The sequence below is a fragment of the Curcuma longa genome, chromosome 9 (genome assembly GCF_044706935.1).
Source record: "Curcuma longa cultivar G26 ecotype Majalengka, Jawa Barat chromosome 9, ITB_CL_G26_1.1, whole genome shotgun sequence".
NCBI lineage: Eukaryota > Viridiplantae > Streptophyta > Magnoliopsida > Zingiberales > Zingiberaceae > Curcuma > Curcuma longa.
The window spans coordinates 2,447,327-2,464,209 of NC_133869.1; the positions used below are offsets into that span (position 1 = coordinate 2,447,327).

At 34.2% G+C, this 16,883-nt stretch overlaps 1 protein-coding gene across 1 annotated transcript in view; it reads left to right on the top strand.

The window, feature by feature from the left end:
- LOC141835079 (protein SABRE) overlaps window positions 1-15,290 on the top strand; it is a 64,551-nt gene extending 49,261 nt beyond the window's left edge. Inside the window, exons 12-20 of the mRNA XM_074722505.1 lie at window positions 3,231-3,587; window positions 3,708-3,826; window positions 7,047-7,293; window positions 7,668-7,892; window positions 9,700-9,839; window positions 10,740-10,812; window positions 14,797-14,898; window positions 14,996-15,181; window positions 15,273-15,290. Coding sequence (XP_074578606.1) covers window positions 3,231-3,587; window positions 3,708-3,826; window positions 7,047-7,293; window positions 7,668-7,892; window positions 9,700-9,839; window positions 10,740-10,812; window positions 14,797-14,898; window positions 14,996-15,181; window positions 15,273-15,290 — 1,467 coding nt within the window. The remainder of the gene's footprint in view (window positions 1-3,230; window positions 3,588-3,707; window positions 3,827-7,046; window positions 7,294-7,667; window positions 7,893-9,699; window positions 9,840-10,739; window positions 10,813-14,796; window positions 14,899-14,995; window positions 15,182-15,272) is intronic.
- Window positions 15,291-16,883: the final 1,593 nt, after the last annotated feature.

The following is a 16,883-nucleotide window of genomic DNA, read 5'->3' on the forward strand; positions in this document are numbered from 1 at the left end:
ATTATACTCAAGTTTTTGTGGAGATATAGCGGTCCAGGCTGAGACCTTTCAGTTGGACCCTATAGCGCGTTTTTTTGGGGAAACAATCTAGTATGAACATAATATTTTAATGGATCCATTGTTAGAACATTTGCTTTAATTTGATGTTTGCTGACAACCTAATTCAACTCTCTACCTTTTTCACTCCGGCTTGAGACCAATATTGACAATTTTAATAATGTTGTAACAGTAATCAGCTATTTGATAAGTATCTTAAATTATAGCTAGGCATGACAGCCGGATTGGGACTCTCATGGTTTTGCATAAATGGCCATAGATTAAAATAACTTAAACCTAAACTGGATGAACATAAGGCTAGTTCAAGTTGGAGCCTAATGATAGTGCCTTGGATGGTGTGTTGGGTTTGACACGACTGATTCAAAGTCAATTAGGCATGACACATGCTTGTGTCGGACCCATACGCATGGAGCCAAACTATTATAATACCAATGTAACAGTAAAAAAAATTACAAACTTTAAGGCATTATGGTTATTTGGCTAGAATTTTACCAAATTATCCATAAAAATAAAGAAATTATAGAATATTCTTGAAAATTTCCTTTAAATACCCTCCTATTCTACCCTTCATCTCTCTTCCAAACATAAATTCTCACTCGTACTCTTGTGATGTTCATTTCTTATTCTCTCAAAATTCAGAAACTATTTCTCTGATATTTTATTTTCTCTTAATGTCTTTTAATTTTTTTCTAACTATTTTTTGATATATTATATACTATCATTATCAGTAGTGTGCCCTAACTATCGTAAACATGATTCACTCTTCTTTTGGTGTATTTTTTTAGTTTTTAATATTTCATTTTTATTCATAATTGCATTTTTGGATTTAATTTAGTTTCATCTTCATCTTTTTGAAAGAATGTTTGGAATGCGTTCATTATGGAACTTTAATGATTTAAATTTAGCCTAAGAGCAAATAAATCAGATCCAAGAGATCTTGAATATTCAGGGATGATCAACCTGCTCAGCAGGCTGTTAACTATAAAATGATGAAATAGTGGGAGTGCTGATGATCTGATCCTTGAGATAATAGTGACATCGAACTTCCTTAAGTGAAACATGGAAGTGCATAAGCTCTCTTTGAGAATCATTCAACATCATCATCAGAATGGTTAAAAAAACCCAATGTTAAAAATAAAAGAAGGCTTATATTGCAAATCTTTGAGGGAAACATACCACCTTTCTTACCACTCCAAATATAATTATTGTTGGTTAGTCAAGATTTTCTCTTACTTGTGACAATCTTAATATAGTTGTTTTTTCAAACCGAAGTGGTGCCAAAAAATGATTTGTTAAATAGACAGTGAAGTTTGAATAATGCATTTATTAGTTGACTATCAAATTTTGAATATTTATGAGGATATATTCACGATTTATAGACACACAATGCAATTTAGCAAGGCTTAAAATCTCTAACCATGGAGTATCCGTCTTTGACTGCAATGATAGTGTTCTGATATCGTGTGTATGTTTTGATATATGATGCCAATTGTAAATCGAGGTGAAAGGAGAAAGGAAATAAAGGAAAAAAAAGATGAGAAGAAAACTATATACCGAAGTTTGGACTTTGTGTCTCATCTGAAATGATATAATTTTGACATTATATTGCATGACATAAGCTTTAAAAAATAATTAATATTATTTCAATTCATTTTAATGCTTGTTGTAGTATATGCTAAGGGGTGTCAAATGTTGGTATGAGACAATGCTTATCGACATTAGTTACACAACAACACAATGGCACAAGAGAGATCACTTGTGTCGAGTGGTATCGAATTTCAATAATTTATCGAAATAATACATTTTGACCATGCCGCTTGACACGGTATTAGATTTTAAACCATGATTTGCCCCATTATTTTTTTTGAAAATTTTAAACTAAATCTCTTTTCTTTTGCATAATTTTTTATTGCATTAACATTTGATTGGATTAATAGTCATAATTCTTTTTCTTATATTTGTTACACATCACATTGACTAAGTGATAGGTTTTTAGTTACAAAGATAGTAGTTTTAAGTGTTTAGTATTACCCCTATAATGCTTCATCAATACTATAACAACAACTAAGTCTTATCTCACTAAGTAGGGTTGGCTATATGAATCCTTCTACGCCATTAGAATTTATCACCTACTATATCATCATTTATATTTAAATAAATTTTATCTTATTTTATTATTACTAATCAAGTTTTTTTTGTTTTCTGCTTCTTCGTTTAATGTGCATATTTGTTATAGTTTCGTATCACTTAACTAGAGCATTCATTGATCGTCTAAATATATGTGTATACTATCTTAAACGTGTTTCCCGAAGTTTTCCGTTAATAGGTGGAACTCTGATTTTCTCTTTAATATTTTCATTTTTTATTTTGTCAATCCTTGTGTGTCCTCACATCCACCAACATTCTCATCTTTGCAACTCTCATCTTTTGCTCATGTGCTTGAGTCATAGCCCAACATTCAACTCCATATAATATAGTAGGTTTAATCGTCGTTTTATAAAATTTTTCTTTAAGTCTTAGAAGTATTTTACAATCACAAAGAACATCTGACGATCTTGTCCATTTCAATCATCCTGCTAGTATTCTATTTAAGACATCTCTCAATCCCTCTATCTGTTTGCAAAAATAATTTTAAATACTTAAATAGTTTGTCGATATCGGTTAATACTTAGTGCAATATATGGATATGGCATATTCCTTGTGATATAGCTCATAGGTGAAACTTAACATATTTAAGGTTGAAAGCCTACTTAAAATATAAGGATCTTTTATCACTTTATCTATAAATATTCCCAAAATCCTACTGTTTGTCTTAGAGTAAAAAAGCATTTGATCTTTTTGAGTTTTTTATTCTACTACTAATCTGCATAATAGTCAGTGAATATAGGAATAATAATGACTTAGCAGAGATTATTACGACAATGGAATTAAAAAAATTAAAAACCATTGAGGTGTTAATATTGGTGATATTTTTTTATAGTTATAGTTTTAGATGCTAGAGTAAAATATAACAGATTTTGTCATGCCAGTTCAGTTCACCAACTATAGAATAGGCTCAGCATATGTAATCTATAATTAAAAATTATCTCATATCTACACCAATTAGATGTTTATTAACCAAGATGATAAGGATGTGATCCTATAGCAATAGCTCCTTGTTTCTTTATCTTCAGGGTAGATTTCTTCTTGCCGCTGCCAGTGGCCGTGTTTTAGCTCGTTCATTTCATTCAGTTCTCCATGTTGGGTATGAGATGATAGAGCAAGCTCTTGGAACTAGCAATATTAAAATTCCAGAATTCCAGCCTGAAATGACTTGGAAGCGAGCAGAACTTTCGGTCATGCTGGAACATGTTCAAGCGCATGTTGCACCTACTGATGTTGATCCTGGTGCTGGACTTCAATGGCTACCGAAGATTCTGCGAAGCTCACTGAAAGTAAAAAGGACGGGTGCTTTGCTGGAGAGGGTATTTATGCCATGTGAAATGTACTTTAGGTACACTAGGCATAAGGGTGGAACTGCAGATTTGAAAGTAAGATTTGACTACATCCAACACTTCCTTCAAAATAATTATATTTGAGAATCAAAATAGTTTATCTTCAATTCTTTTTGGTGAATCTATGATAAATGTCCATTCTTGTTGGGAATCCAGGTGAAGCCTCTAAAAGAACTGTCCTTTAATTCTCCTAATATCACTGCAACTATGACATCACGTCAGTTTCAGGTGATGCTGGATGTTCTCAGCAATCTCCTGTTTGCCAGGCTTCCAAAGTGAGGTTCTTAACTTTGTTTGGTCAGTGCAATGCTTTGATTCATCAGATAATTGTTTCGCTTTTGGTTATTTTGCCTGCTCATTTTATCCATCAATGAAGCCTATTGGCTTTATTCAACTGAGCATTACTGAAAGGTGCTTGGGCAAGCACCTATTTGCTAAAACCATACAAGGTTTCTCTTGAATGCCTTAAATCTTTCCATAAGACATTTGATTGTGTTGCATAAGTAAGCATCTTTTAGAAAAACGAAAATCAAAACTGACATCCAAAAGAAATTGTTCCAGCAGAAACAAATTATATATTTATTTATGTTTCTATTTTTTATTAACATAATTATTTGGTCATAATACATGTTAGAAAATGGCAGACAAATTGATTTCTTGTGAACCATTATAAGATGCTTTTTTACTAGGTTTTAGAATAATTTGTGGTTTGCTAACGTAGTGAAAACATTCAAGAGGGGCATTCTTTTCACTAACACAATAAACTCTTCCTTTCTGTAGCCATTCCTCTTATGCTTCTGTTTTCCTCTATATTCTTATCTAATTTTTCTTCTCTGAAGTGTCTACATCGAGATTGAATCTGTTACTGTTATATTTAGTAATTTGATTCTCTCTCCTATTTCCTAATGCAATATGAATGAATCAAAACTCACATGGAAGTTTGAACTCACTTTGATAGTAGTAACATGAGGTAAACAATTTTAAAAAGTGAAATAAATGATGACACAGAATGTGAACTCATGAAGTGGTATGCAAAAGTTGGTGTCACACATAGAAGTTTGAACTCACTTTGATAGTAGTAACATGAGAGGTAAACAATTTTAAAAAGTGAAATAAATGATGGCACACAATGTGAATTCATGAAGTCGTATGCAAAAGTTCATGTCAAAGACACCAAAATATGCTAAGAAAGATTCCCACACCTAAAAGGACTAAATCAAACTAGTAAATAAACAAAATTACAAACTTAAAAGCGACGAATCCATACATAATATTTGTCTATGTTTCAATGCTGGCGGACAACTTAACATAACCCTCCTCCGTTATCCGGGCTTGGGACCGATCATGATGGAGGATTCGCTACGAGTGGAGTTAAATATTTTAACCATCCAAACTAAATCAAGTGATGAATTCCTTGGATACATCCAACTCCAAGACTCATTATGATGGTGTATGTTGTTTACAAATAATATTATTTTAGTCGATGAGATGCGTGAAGGCTCGAATCGTGACGAAAAACATTACAATTTAAACATTTCAGGCTTAATAGAGTCAAGAATTGAAATCTTGAGCCATTTCGCTTGATACCTGGGAAATTTTTCATTCCGCTAGCAAACCAGCACTGACACCAGTGTTCCGGTCGGGATACTGTCCGAAGGTGTCGCCCGGGTCCAACGATGCTTCCGAAGGCGTCGCGTGGGCCGTGCATACCCCAGTCACACGACCCACGCATGCCCCGGTCGTGGTCACGATTTTTTTTTAAAACTTAGGTTTTAATAGGTTAATAATTTTAATCAACTCTTAGTTATAGTTGGGATAATTTAAATAGGCTTAATTAAAACCTTCTAAACTTATCCTATTATTTTTATTTTTTATTTTTAAATATTTAGGTTAAAATTATTATTTTTAATTAAAATTTTAAAATATTTTAAAAATATCAAAACTATACTGGCATGACATGATACGGTACCGAAACTGTATCGTTCCGGTCCAAGATCGAAACTTTGGCACGACTCGATATTTTAAACTGTGAGTAGAGTAAAGACAATACATATGAAATTTAAGTTTAATAATAGTAGATGTAGCAAGATAATTGTTAAGATAGAACATGACGAGTTACCTATTACTGAAAGTTATAAATATTTAGGATTGATTTTTACAAAAGGATAGAGGGGTTGATAGAGATGTTATATATAGGATACAAGCAGACTAGTTGAAATGGAGGAGGAGGTCAGTTGTTTTTCGTGATCATAAGATATCTCTAAAAGTTTAAAGGGAAGTTTTATAAAATGACGATTAGACCTGCAATGTTATATGGAGTTGAATGTTATGCTATGAAGCGATCACATAAACATAAGATGAGAGTTACACAGATGAAAATATTAAGATAGATGTGTAGACATACGAGGATGTATAGTATAAGAAATGAGAATATTAGAGAGAAAGTGGGAGTTGCACCTATTGAAAGAAAACTTTGAGTGACACATTTAAGATGGTCTCGGCATACACTTATGCGACTAATAAATGTCTCAATCAGGCGATGTAAGGGCATGGCAAATGCACACATTAATCAAGGAAGAGGGATATCAAAGAAGACTTGATTAGCAATGATAAAATTTATTTAAATATAGAAGATGATATAATAGGGGATTAGTCCAATGGTGTAGAAAGATCCATAAGCCAACCTCAGTTAGTAGGATGAAGACTTGGTTGTTATTGTTTTGAGTTATTGGTCCTTTCAAGTATCAAATATGCAATTAACCCTTGGATAATTGATTCCTAACTTCTGATTTCCGCTTTATTGCACATATTTGGTTATTATTTGTTATTAACTATCAAAAGCAATTTCAGGGTTTTCCAGATTTTATATCAAAACCTGAAACTCTACCCTAACCAAAACCTGCCATATTTAATACTCTAATACTGAAAACCCCCAAACTGTATGGCCAATTTAGATGCTGTTGGGTTGAGTATGTCAGGTTTTTTGCCCACCCTTATATGGCTCAGTGGCAAGAGCATTGATTCAGACCTTGGTATGACTACTACCTTTAAACACTTACAATCACAAGCTGATGGTCTTGATTTTTAAGGTCTTTGTTTTCTTAGATTTCTTTAGGTGCAATCTTTTTGTTGTTACAGTTACATCATTCATGACTGAACCATAGATTATGCTCGCCCATCATCTCTTTATGTCTTTCTTCAAGAAGCCATTTATCTACTTTTTTTTTCATATGCATGTTTTTTTTAATTATTTTAATAATTGTGGTTGCGTCTGATTCATTTAGAATGAGAATCATTATTTGTTTTAAGATGCTGTTATTTTTATTTTACTTCTGAGATTAACAGTCAAATGAATGTGTTTTGCAAAGGTCTGGAAATTGTTCTTAGTTGTCTTTCTGCCTTGTTTTACCCCATTGCTTCACTTTAAAATTTGTTGTCGCACATGATTATCATTGTTCAACTTCAAAGTAGTGGAATTACATGAGTTGTTACCAGGCCTCGTAGAAGTAGCCTTTCCTATCCATCTGAAGATGATGAAGATGTTGAGGAAGAAGCTGATGAGGTAGTTCCTGATGGTGTTGAAGAGGTTGAATTGGCAAAAATTAACCTTGAGAAAACAGAAAGAGAGAGGAAGCTGCTCCTAGATGACATTAGGACCTTATCGGATGATTCTCACTCTGATTTGTGTTCACAAGAAAAGAGTGGTGACTTGTGGATGATTACCGGTGGGAAGTCTATTCTGGTAAATTTTCTGCTCAAAACACTTGAACTAGAACTTTAATGTAATTTCTATTATATCTTACTATTTTAGGCTTCAGTTCAAGGTAAATCTTAATCAACATGTTTTACAATCATTAGAATGATGTAGTTCCTTATGCTATCCAATACCGTTAAGTTCTGCAAAATTTACTTAACAACATCACTTAAAGAATTTCATCAGTGTTTTCTGTTCTAAATGATTTTGTCAGCCCTGTATGTATATACAATCTTTAGGTGGACTGATCAACCTGCTGATTGAAAAAAAAAATAACGGGAGTAAAACATGATTCAACATGTTTATAGCGTCTAGAAACTGAATTTTCCTTTTCATGTCACTTAGATATGTTATTTAATTAGGTGCAAGGTCTAAACAAAGATCTAGTAAGTATACAGAAGTCCAGGAAAGAGGCATCTTCTGCATTGCGGAGGGCTTTGCAAAAAGCTGCACAGTTACGTCTAATGGAGAAAGAAAAGAACAAAAGTCCATCTTGTGCTATGCGGATTTCTATGAGAATCAATAAAGTCGTTTGGACTATGCTTGCAGATGGAAAATCTTTTGCTGAAGCAGAGATAAATGAGATGGTGTGTATTTACAGATTTTTTCCTGAAACTATTAAAGAGCTTGATTATTTTTTATAATTTCATGGTTGCTTAAATTTCTTCTATTTCTCTCTGTATACATTAAAACCTGTTGAAGAATTTTAGGATGCATTTGAGAATATTGGTAGTCCTAGGAAATGAAATGCTGAGTAAAACATTTTGTTTGTTTTTCAAAGGTAATTTGTTTGTTATTTTCATTGTTCCTGGCTATATCAAGCACTTTAGTCAACACATTTTTTTTCTCGTGAATTGCTAAGCTAAAGAATGCTTTATATGATGTGACTATCCTCTACAATTGGTTGTGTTGGTAAAAGGCATTCTGTTTGTCCTTACCTTTTTAGTATTTTTCTCCTCTTAATCCAATAACTTCATTATTAGTGGTTTAAATTTTAAATGATTGACGGCTGCTAGTTCTTTTTAGTTACAACCAGTTACAGTGTTCTCTTTGATAACAATGATGCAAGAGGCTGATTATGCTTTACAATTCCATGATTGCTAAATTTTTTCTCCTGTTTCCTTGTATACATTAAAACCTTTTAAAGAATTTAAGGATGCATTTGAGAATATTGGTAATCCTGGAGATGAAATGGTGAGTAAAATATATCTTGTTTAATTTTCAAAAGTAATTTGTTTGTTATTTTTATTGTTCTTGATTATATCAAACACTTTAGTCGGCACAGATATTTGTTTCTCTTGAATTGCTAAGCTGGAGAATTCTTTATATGATGCAACTTTCTCTACTGTTGATTTTGTTGGTTAAAAGCATTCTGTTTGCCCTTACATTTGTAATATTTTTTGCCTCTTAATACAATTACTGAATTATTAGTAGTTTAAATTTTAAATCATCAGAGGCTGCTAGTTCTCTTTAGCTACAATCAATTACAGTGTTCTCTTTGATAACATTGATGCAATCCAAAGAAGAAAGAATCTCAGCGTTTGTGTTCATTGTCTTCTCTTTAGGAAGATAAGTATTATAAGTATTTTTCTTATTTGATACTGCATTACTTAGGAGCAGTTGTCCTTCTGACTGTAGTGATGGAGACAATTGTAAAAAAGAAACATGGTTGTCAAGTATTTGCAGACTTCCATAGCTTTAGAGATTTCCAATATTATTCAGAGTTGCATTTTATTGGTGACTTGTATTTTCAAATAATAAAATGGGGTATGGCATGCTCTGGTTATGAAAATGTTGCAAACTCTTTTTCTGAGATATTAATTACTTAGGTGCTTGAATCAGGTAGGTAAATCATGTTAGCCTTGATGCTTGATGGGAGTTTTTTTTTTTTTTTTTTTTGAACTTAAGCGGCTGGAGTGTGCATGTCAACATGTGATTTTCTATAACAAGTTATTCCAACTCCCTATTATTTTTCTCTTTGATGTTTAATGCTGCTCCTTGTCTAACTCGAAGAACTTTAATTTCTTTATGAGATGACTGCACATAATCAATCTATTGATGAGGACTTGAGAGAATTGCAGTCTTCAATCTAAAGCGCTTGTTGCTATGTGTTTCAAATCAATTTCTCATTGTGATGTCCCAGAAATATGAAAAACCATTGTTCAAGCAATTTTCCTTAAAAGTTTGTTTGCAGCTTTGTATTAAGATTGTCAATGTTGTTTGGTTCTGTGTAGTTTCCAATCATGTCCAGTTTTGTTTTTGTTTTTCTATTGCCTTATTTTGAACAATAGAATTTGGCATCACTTGTTATATAGTTAAACATGGTGATCTTTTGTTGCCTTATAGTAATATCCCACATATTATAACATCTCATTTCCTTTTATGTTACATCAGATGTATGATTTTGATCGGGATTACAAGGACATTGGTGTTGCTCAATTTACTACTAAATCCTTTGTTGTTAGAAATTGCCTACCCAATGCAAAGTCAAACATGCTATTGTCAGCTTGGAATGCTCCTCCTGAATGGGGAAAGTGAGTATTTAGTTGCTTCACTTATGTTATGCTGGTTGAAAGTATCTTATATCATTTCATTATGTATTACATAGATTGTACTTAGCTCATGATATTTCAATTAGAGTTAAAAGTATCTTGAATGCTTTAAATAAGTACAAACTAGTCCTTTGCCAGTTGATACAATACATATTTACAAAACTATATTAAGCCTGTACTGTTTGTCATTAAGTTCCAAAGTGGTCACCTAAAATTGGGTCGTCAACCTATTGATATTTTGTTGGAACATGCATACAACTTAGAAGCCATCGCCTAAAAATCAGGTGGTCCACCTATTGATACTTGGTTGGACGGTTCAGACCACCTATACTAGCAATACATATTTACAAAACTATATTAAGCCTCTACTGTTTGACATTAAGTTCCAAAGTGGTCACCTAAAATCGGGTGGTCAACCTATTGATATTTTGTTGGAGCATGCATACAACTTAGAAGTCATCGCCTAAAAATCAGGTGGTCCTCCTATTGATACTTCATTGGACGGTTCATACCACCTACACTAGCACTAGCAGATCCATCTTCATTATCGATCCATGTTTGACCACATATACTAGTAGATATAGACTGGAATTGAGACTGTAACCCAAACTTATTGTTCTGTTAGACTTAGATGTGAAAATAAAGAGTACTAATTTACCCAGAAATTCTATTTTTGCTAGCATGTCTTTCAGATTTGCATTTTGCATTAGTATGTGGTTTTTGTTATAGTTACTATATTACCAGATGCTTGCCACTTTTTAAGTGTACTTTCTTTTATGAAATAATTGTCATTTAATCATCAAAAGCAAATAAAAATTTTGTTTTATCTTTTTTTATTTTTGATGTTTGCTACCAATGATAATAACCAAAATTTCAATGCAGAAACGTAATGCTTCGTGTGGATGCCAAGCAGGGAGCTCCAAAGGATGGAAATGCACCACTTGAACTTTTCCAGGTTACTCTTGTCATAATGTGTTAAGTGTATCCATCGTTATACCATATTTATTTGACATCGAAGCTGCACATCTTGGTTTGATTAGATAACTACACATAGACATGTTGACTAAGTATGTCGATCAGCATCTACACTAGTAATGCCTATCATCCTTACCTTCGTTTCCATAGGGTCAATTACCTTAGGCACTTAGCTACTTTCTAGCTTCTTTGCTTATGATATAAACCCAAGTAAACCCAACAGTCAATGGAATCACAATTGACTTTAGTTTGCCTTTAATTTACTAGCTTTACAAATTATAAAAAGTTGAGAGATTTTCAATTGTAAGGATGAAGTCCTTGCCATAGTTAAAAAGAAAGGGAAAACAAATTGATTGAAGCTTTTCTTCTCTCCAACTAAATGTATTGGTAATATAATTGAAAATACTAAATTAGCTATATTGTAAACTAGTATGATAGCAGTTAATTGGAAAAAAAATAACTTTGAATACAATACAATTAGTATCAGAGACCTATATATAAAAAAAATGAAACCCCAGGTCAAGAAATGTCAAATGAAATTATCTTTTTTTCATTATGCATAATAAAGAGTATATATATATATATATATATATATATATATATATATATACACCAAGATTTAAAATTTCGAGCCGTGTTGAAGTTTCGGTCCCAAGGGACCGAAACAATACAGTTTCGAGCCATAGTAGTTCACACACACTTTAAGTCATAGCCTTGAACTCTGCTTTTGCAGTTGACCGAGCTACCACATTTTGTTTCTTACTCCTCCATGTGATCAGGTTACCACTTAGAAACATGTAATAACCTATTGTGGAACATCTATCAATCAGAGATTGTGTATAGTCTGCATCAATGTAAGCTTCAAAAATCAATTCTTCACCTTTCTTGAATAAAATTCTTTTTCCAGGATTAGTTTTCAGATAGTGGAGTATCCAATTTGCAGCTTTGTAGATGAATTTCTTTAGGGTTATGCTTGAACTGACTTACCACACTTATAGCATAGGCAATGTCCGACCAAGTGTGTTAAATATATTAACTTCCTAACTAATTTTGTAACCCTTGTCTACTACCCTATCATCATTTGCCTCTCCAAGTTTTTGATTGGGATCAATCAAAGTTGAAGTAGGTTTACACGCTAATTTACCAGTTTACTTTAAGAGACCAACCATGTACTTTTGTTGGGAAATGAAGATACCTTGCCGAGACTAAGCTACTTCTATCCCAAGGAAGTATTTTAAACTCCCCAAGTCTTTGATCTCAAATTCCTTGGCCAAATAGTTTTTCAAGGCCTCCTTTTCTTCCTCATTATTCTCGGTTATAATATATCATCAACATGCACTAGAAGAGTAGTAACTCTCCCTGAAGTTGTGTTTGATGAATAATGTAAACCTTGACTCTATTTATATCCGATATTGAGCATCACCTTTGTAAACTTGCTGAACCAAGCTCTTGGAGATTTCTTGAGTCCATATAATGTCTCTTTCAGTTTGCAAACCTTGCTCCCTTTAAACTCTCCTCCAAAGCCCGGCAGAATCTCCATATATATATCTCTTCCTCTAAGTTAGCATACAGGGTGACATTCTTTACATCAAACTATTGTAAATCCCAATTAAAATTTGTGGCCAAGGATAATAGAAGCCTCATTGTATTCATCTTAGCCACCGGCGCAAATCCGTATGTTTGTCTGTAGCCCTTAGCAACCTTTCTCGTCTTGTATCTCTCTACAAACTCATCTGATTTGTACTTCACGGAAAACATCCATTTGCATCCCCCTGCTCTTTTATTTTGTGGCAACTCTATAATTTTCCACGTTTTATTTTTCTTGTGTCTCCATCTCTATTCTCATAGCTTCTCTCCACTTCTCATTAGATGAAGCCTCAAATAAGGTATCAGGAATTGGGATGATGTTTAAATTTGCTAAAAAACTTCTGTGAGATGAAGAAAATCTATGAAAGGATACTAATTTGGCTAATGGATATCTTGGATATTTAGTGCACTCTTATCTCTTTTCTTAAGGGAATAGGTAAATCATAATCAGACAAAATGGGAGAGGAAATTATATTTGTGTATACGTCATTTTCAAGAGTAGAAGTTGAGTTTTGGACTTGTGCAGGATCAGATTCTTGTGGAGACAATTCAGGCCGTAGGGACAGCTCATGTGAAGATGATGTGGACTGAGATGAGTAAGGCTCTAAGATGAGTATGTCAAAAAAGAGTAAATCTTTTGCCTTTTCCTTAATAGAGCAAGGTTTTACCCTTGAAGATAAGGCTGAGAAAAAGACCCAAGAGTGTAGTTCCTAATTCATGAGAGAAAGACTAGAAAATGTTAATGAACAGGAGCCACTGAGCAATTGTTTGTTTCTGCAATCTTAGACATTGAAGAATATAAAAAAAATACCAACTATGAAGGTCGACACAACAAGAGGAATAAGAAGAAAAAACAATATATCGCAATGAAGGCCAATAATAAATCAACAATGAAAGTTTAGAAAGAGCAGATAGAAACTTAGCAATGAATACCAAAAAAAGAAAATCTCAGAGGCACAAAATCCTAGAGCTCTAATACCATATTAAGAAACGTGGAATGAAATTCTCTCTTACCTTTTTTTATCATGCACAATAATGAGTATATATATATATATTGTACATTAATTATGTATAGAAATCAGAAAAATAAAAAAGAATAAATTAAAATATTTTATTCCTAAATTTGATTCCCTTATCAAGGGATTTCCATGATAAGAGATCCCCTGTTTCAACGGATTTTCTTGATCAACTATCCTAAAATAGTTGTCAACTTTCCAACACTCCACCACTGAACCATTACCTAGTTATATCCAGATTTACTGGTTTCCTGTTTTATAATAGAGCTTTTTGATTTTCACGGGCTTTAACGTTGACCCATTTTTGAAAAAATGGACCACATTTGGTGTCAGTTACCAGTTGAACCAGCCGGTGCAGGTTTTAAAACGTTGATTCCAATATGTGTCACTGTATCAGGAGACTATATCTTACAAGTAAACGCAGGATATGGAAATATGAAAACATTAGAAGTTAGAAAAGAAAGGACTCAAAAAGGACAGAAATGGGACTTTCTGCTCACTGAGGCTTAAAAGCTGATATTCTTTTTGGTTTGTTTACTCTTTTTTTTTACAAATCATGGTTAAAAACAGCAATTGAAGGGGAACTTTAGCGCAATGGTAAAATTATTATCATGTGACCTAGAGGTCAGGGTTCGAGTCTCGGAAACAATCTCTTGCAAAGTAAGATAAGACTGCATACAATAGACCCTTCCTTGGGACTCGCATTGGCAGGAGCTTCGTACACCGGGCTGCCCTTTGTGGCTCAAAATAGCAATTAAACAAAAAAGCAGGTAGGGAAATCCATCAATTCTGAAACAAATGGCAATGTAATCCAAACTGGGTGTACAATGACAGGTCGATCTGATTAGTATTTGGGAGAAAAACAAAGAAGAATTGCAAACGGATTTGACTGGGTTCTAAATAATTGACAATACAGTAAAGGATCTAATTCTAATCATATAAAGTAACTAAATGATCAACTAATTTTCCATTTGAAGGATCTCAACATTTCAGAACGTTGATTTATTGTTTAGATGATTAATTTTGACTAACCAAAATGGTCTTGATAATCAAGTAATACCTGTGAACCTTCTTATGGTGTAAACCTTGGACGTGTATATCCTAGTATTAGACTAGCACCTTGTACCTTTGGTCATGAGTTTTGTTGATTATTCATTGATCTCTCCTGTCCATTTTGACCATAACTTCTGAAATTATGTGAAAATGGCGCGTAATGTAGTGAAATACATTTGAGAATATTCTCTTTCTTCTATAGTTCATGTCACTTTTATGATTAGTTTCTACTTGCTTTACATGAGAAGCTGACTTTCTTCTTTACCAAAAGTATCGAATATGTTTTTCCTTACATTTCCAAATTTTAGGTGGAAATATATCCATTGAAGATTTATTTAACAGAAACAATGTACAGAATGATGTGGGATTACTTTTTCCCAGAAGAAGAACAAGATTCACAAAGACGGCAGGTTAGCTTTGTGTTAATAGAATATTCATTATTTGATGTGGAAGATAGTAGCATAAATAATTTCTGACTGTTCTCTTTTTACAATATGGAAAAAAAAGGAAGTTTGGAAAGTTTCAACCACTGCTGGTTCACGGCGTCCAAGAAAAAACTTTACTGGTCCTGAAGCAGCATCAGCTAGCCAATCTACAAGAGAAGCTGAGGTACCAGGTAGACTTAGTGCAACAACTTTAACATCAGGGAATACTGGATCCTCTGTTTCTGGTTCTCATGCTGATACTTCTCAGGTATCTTCTCCGAATTGTACTCCCACATTTGTTATTGTTAGAATATTTAGGGATAAATATTCTGTTAGGGATAAATATCTTTTTTTTCTAGAATAATTCTCCTAAATAGCTCTCTATATTCGTGTATAAATAGGGGTTTATTTATTGTAATAAAACATAATTTCCATATTCTTTTACATGGTATCAGAGCCAAATTAGAGCCGGTTTAGGTTTTTTTTTCTTTTTCTCCCAAGTCGCGCCGAATCGCGCTGTTTGTCCTCGTCGCGACGCAGTTGAGACGGCGGTCGTTCTCCTCGATGCTGTAGCTGTTTCTCCTCGTCTCAATGCAGCAGCGCCTTCCTCTTCGCGTCGCGCGTCTTCCTCGTCGCAACGCAGTTGTGGCGGCGGTCGTTCTCCTCGTAGCGACGCAGCAGCGCCTTCCTCTTCGCATCGCGCATCTTCCTCGTCGCGACACAGATCAGCAGCTTCGCGACGCAGTTGAGGCGGCGGCTGTTCTCTGTTCGTCGCCCCGGTCGCACGAGAACATCACCTTCCTCCCTCGTGTGAGCGTCCGCAGGCGAACGATCCTGATCTTCTTGATTGTCCCTTGCTGCGTTTCCGACCAGCTCCAGAACCTCCGCGGCAAGGTACTCGAGAGCGGTGGCAGTTTCTCCAGCAAAAGCGTCGGTCGTCAGTAGCAGCACCGCAGCCCTCGCATCGGTCGTCATCTGGTATCCTCCCCGCCCGACGCCTCTCTCTCTCTCATCATCGCCCGCCCGACGCCTTTCTTCTTCCTCGTGCGACGCCAGGCATCGCAAATGGGCAGCCTCCTCCACCAGCCGCTCTATCTCCTGAAGGTAGTCCTCTCTTCCTTTTTTTTCTCACCATCGCTTCTCGAGATAGGAGTACAGCGGCTATTGAAGTTTCCTAACTTTGATTAAATGTTGGTAGCCTCATCCTGCTGTCCGACTACGGGTGGCCAAGCGGTAAGGCAGCGGGTTTTGGTCCCGTTACTCGGAGGTTCGAATCCTTCCGTCCCAGATCCTATCTTCTGTTTCTGATAGATAGGATCACACTGTATCCCACATAAAAATCCCACATAAAACAAAAAATCTTTAAGAGAACAAAAAGTTGTTCTGAATTCTTAGAATGTATTTTTTTTTTATAAATATGTTTTATTCATATGATAGAATATCGAGGTAAATAAATTTGATCCTTACTGAACTTTATCCTTATCCCAGATTTACAAAAAGTATATAGAATACTTTTCTATCCATAGGTAGAAACTATCCATAGGTAGAAAGTATGGACTATTATATACTGCTTGTTGAGCCAATGACTATTCATAATTACACATATTAAATGAAATATATTTAAGGTTAAATATATTTCATCGTGGTTTGAAATTCAATTGAATTTTATTTTTTTTTATTAGAGGAATGTTATGGTAAAACTTCGTTTGAAACGATGTGGTAGAAAGCAACGTGCGACTTGAAGGACATGATCGGCTGTGGATTTTTACATCCACCATTTTCCATAAAAATGAAGATGCTCTTGTCTCGACATAATTTGTTCTGTTCCATTAGGAATCTAATTTGTCTTAGATTGATAGTACGTGATGGAGCTCGAGTAGAAAAGATTGATTTATTTATCAAGGGGAAGAATCTAGGGTTAGTGCTAATCAATCAATAAGTTAGATCAACTTTGTAAATATATCTTCAAT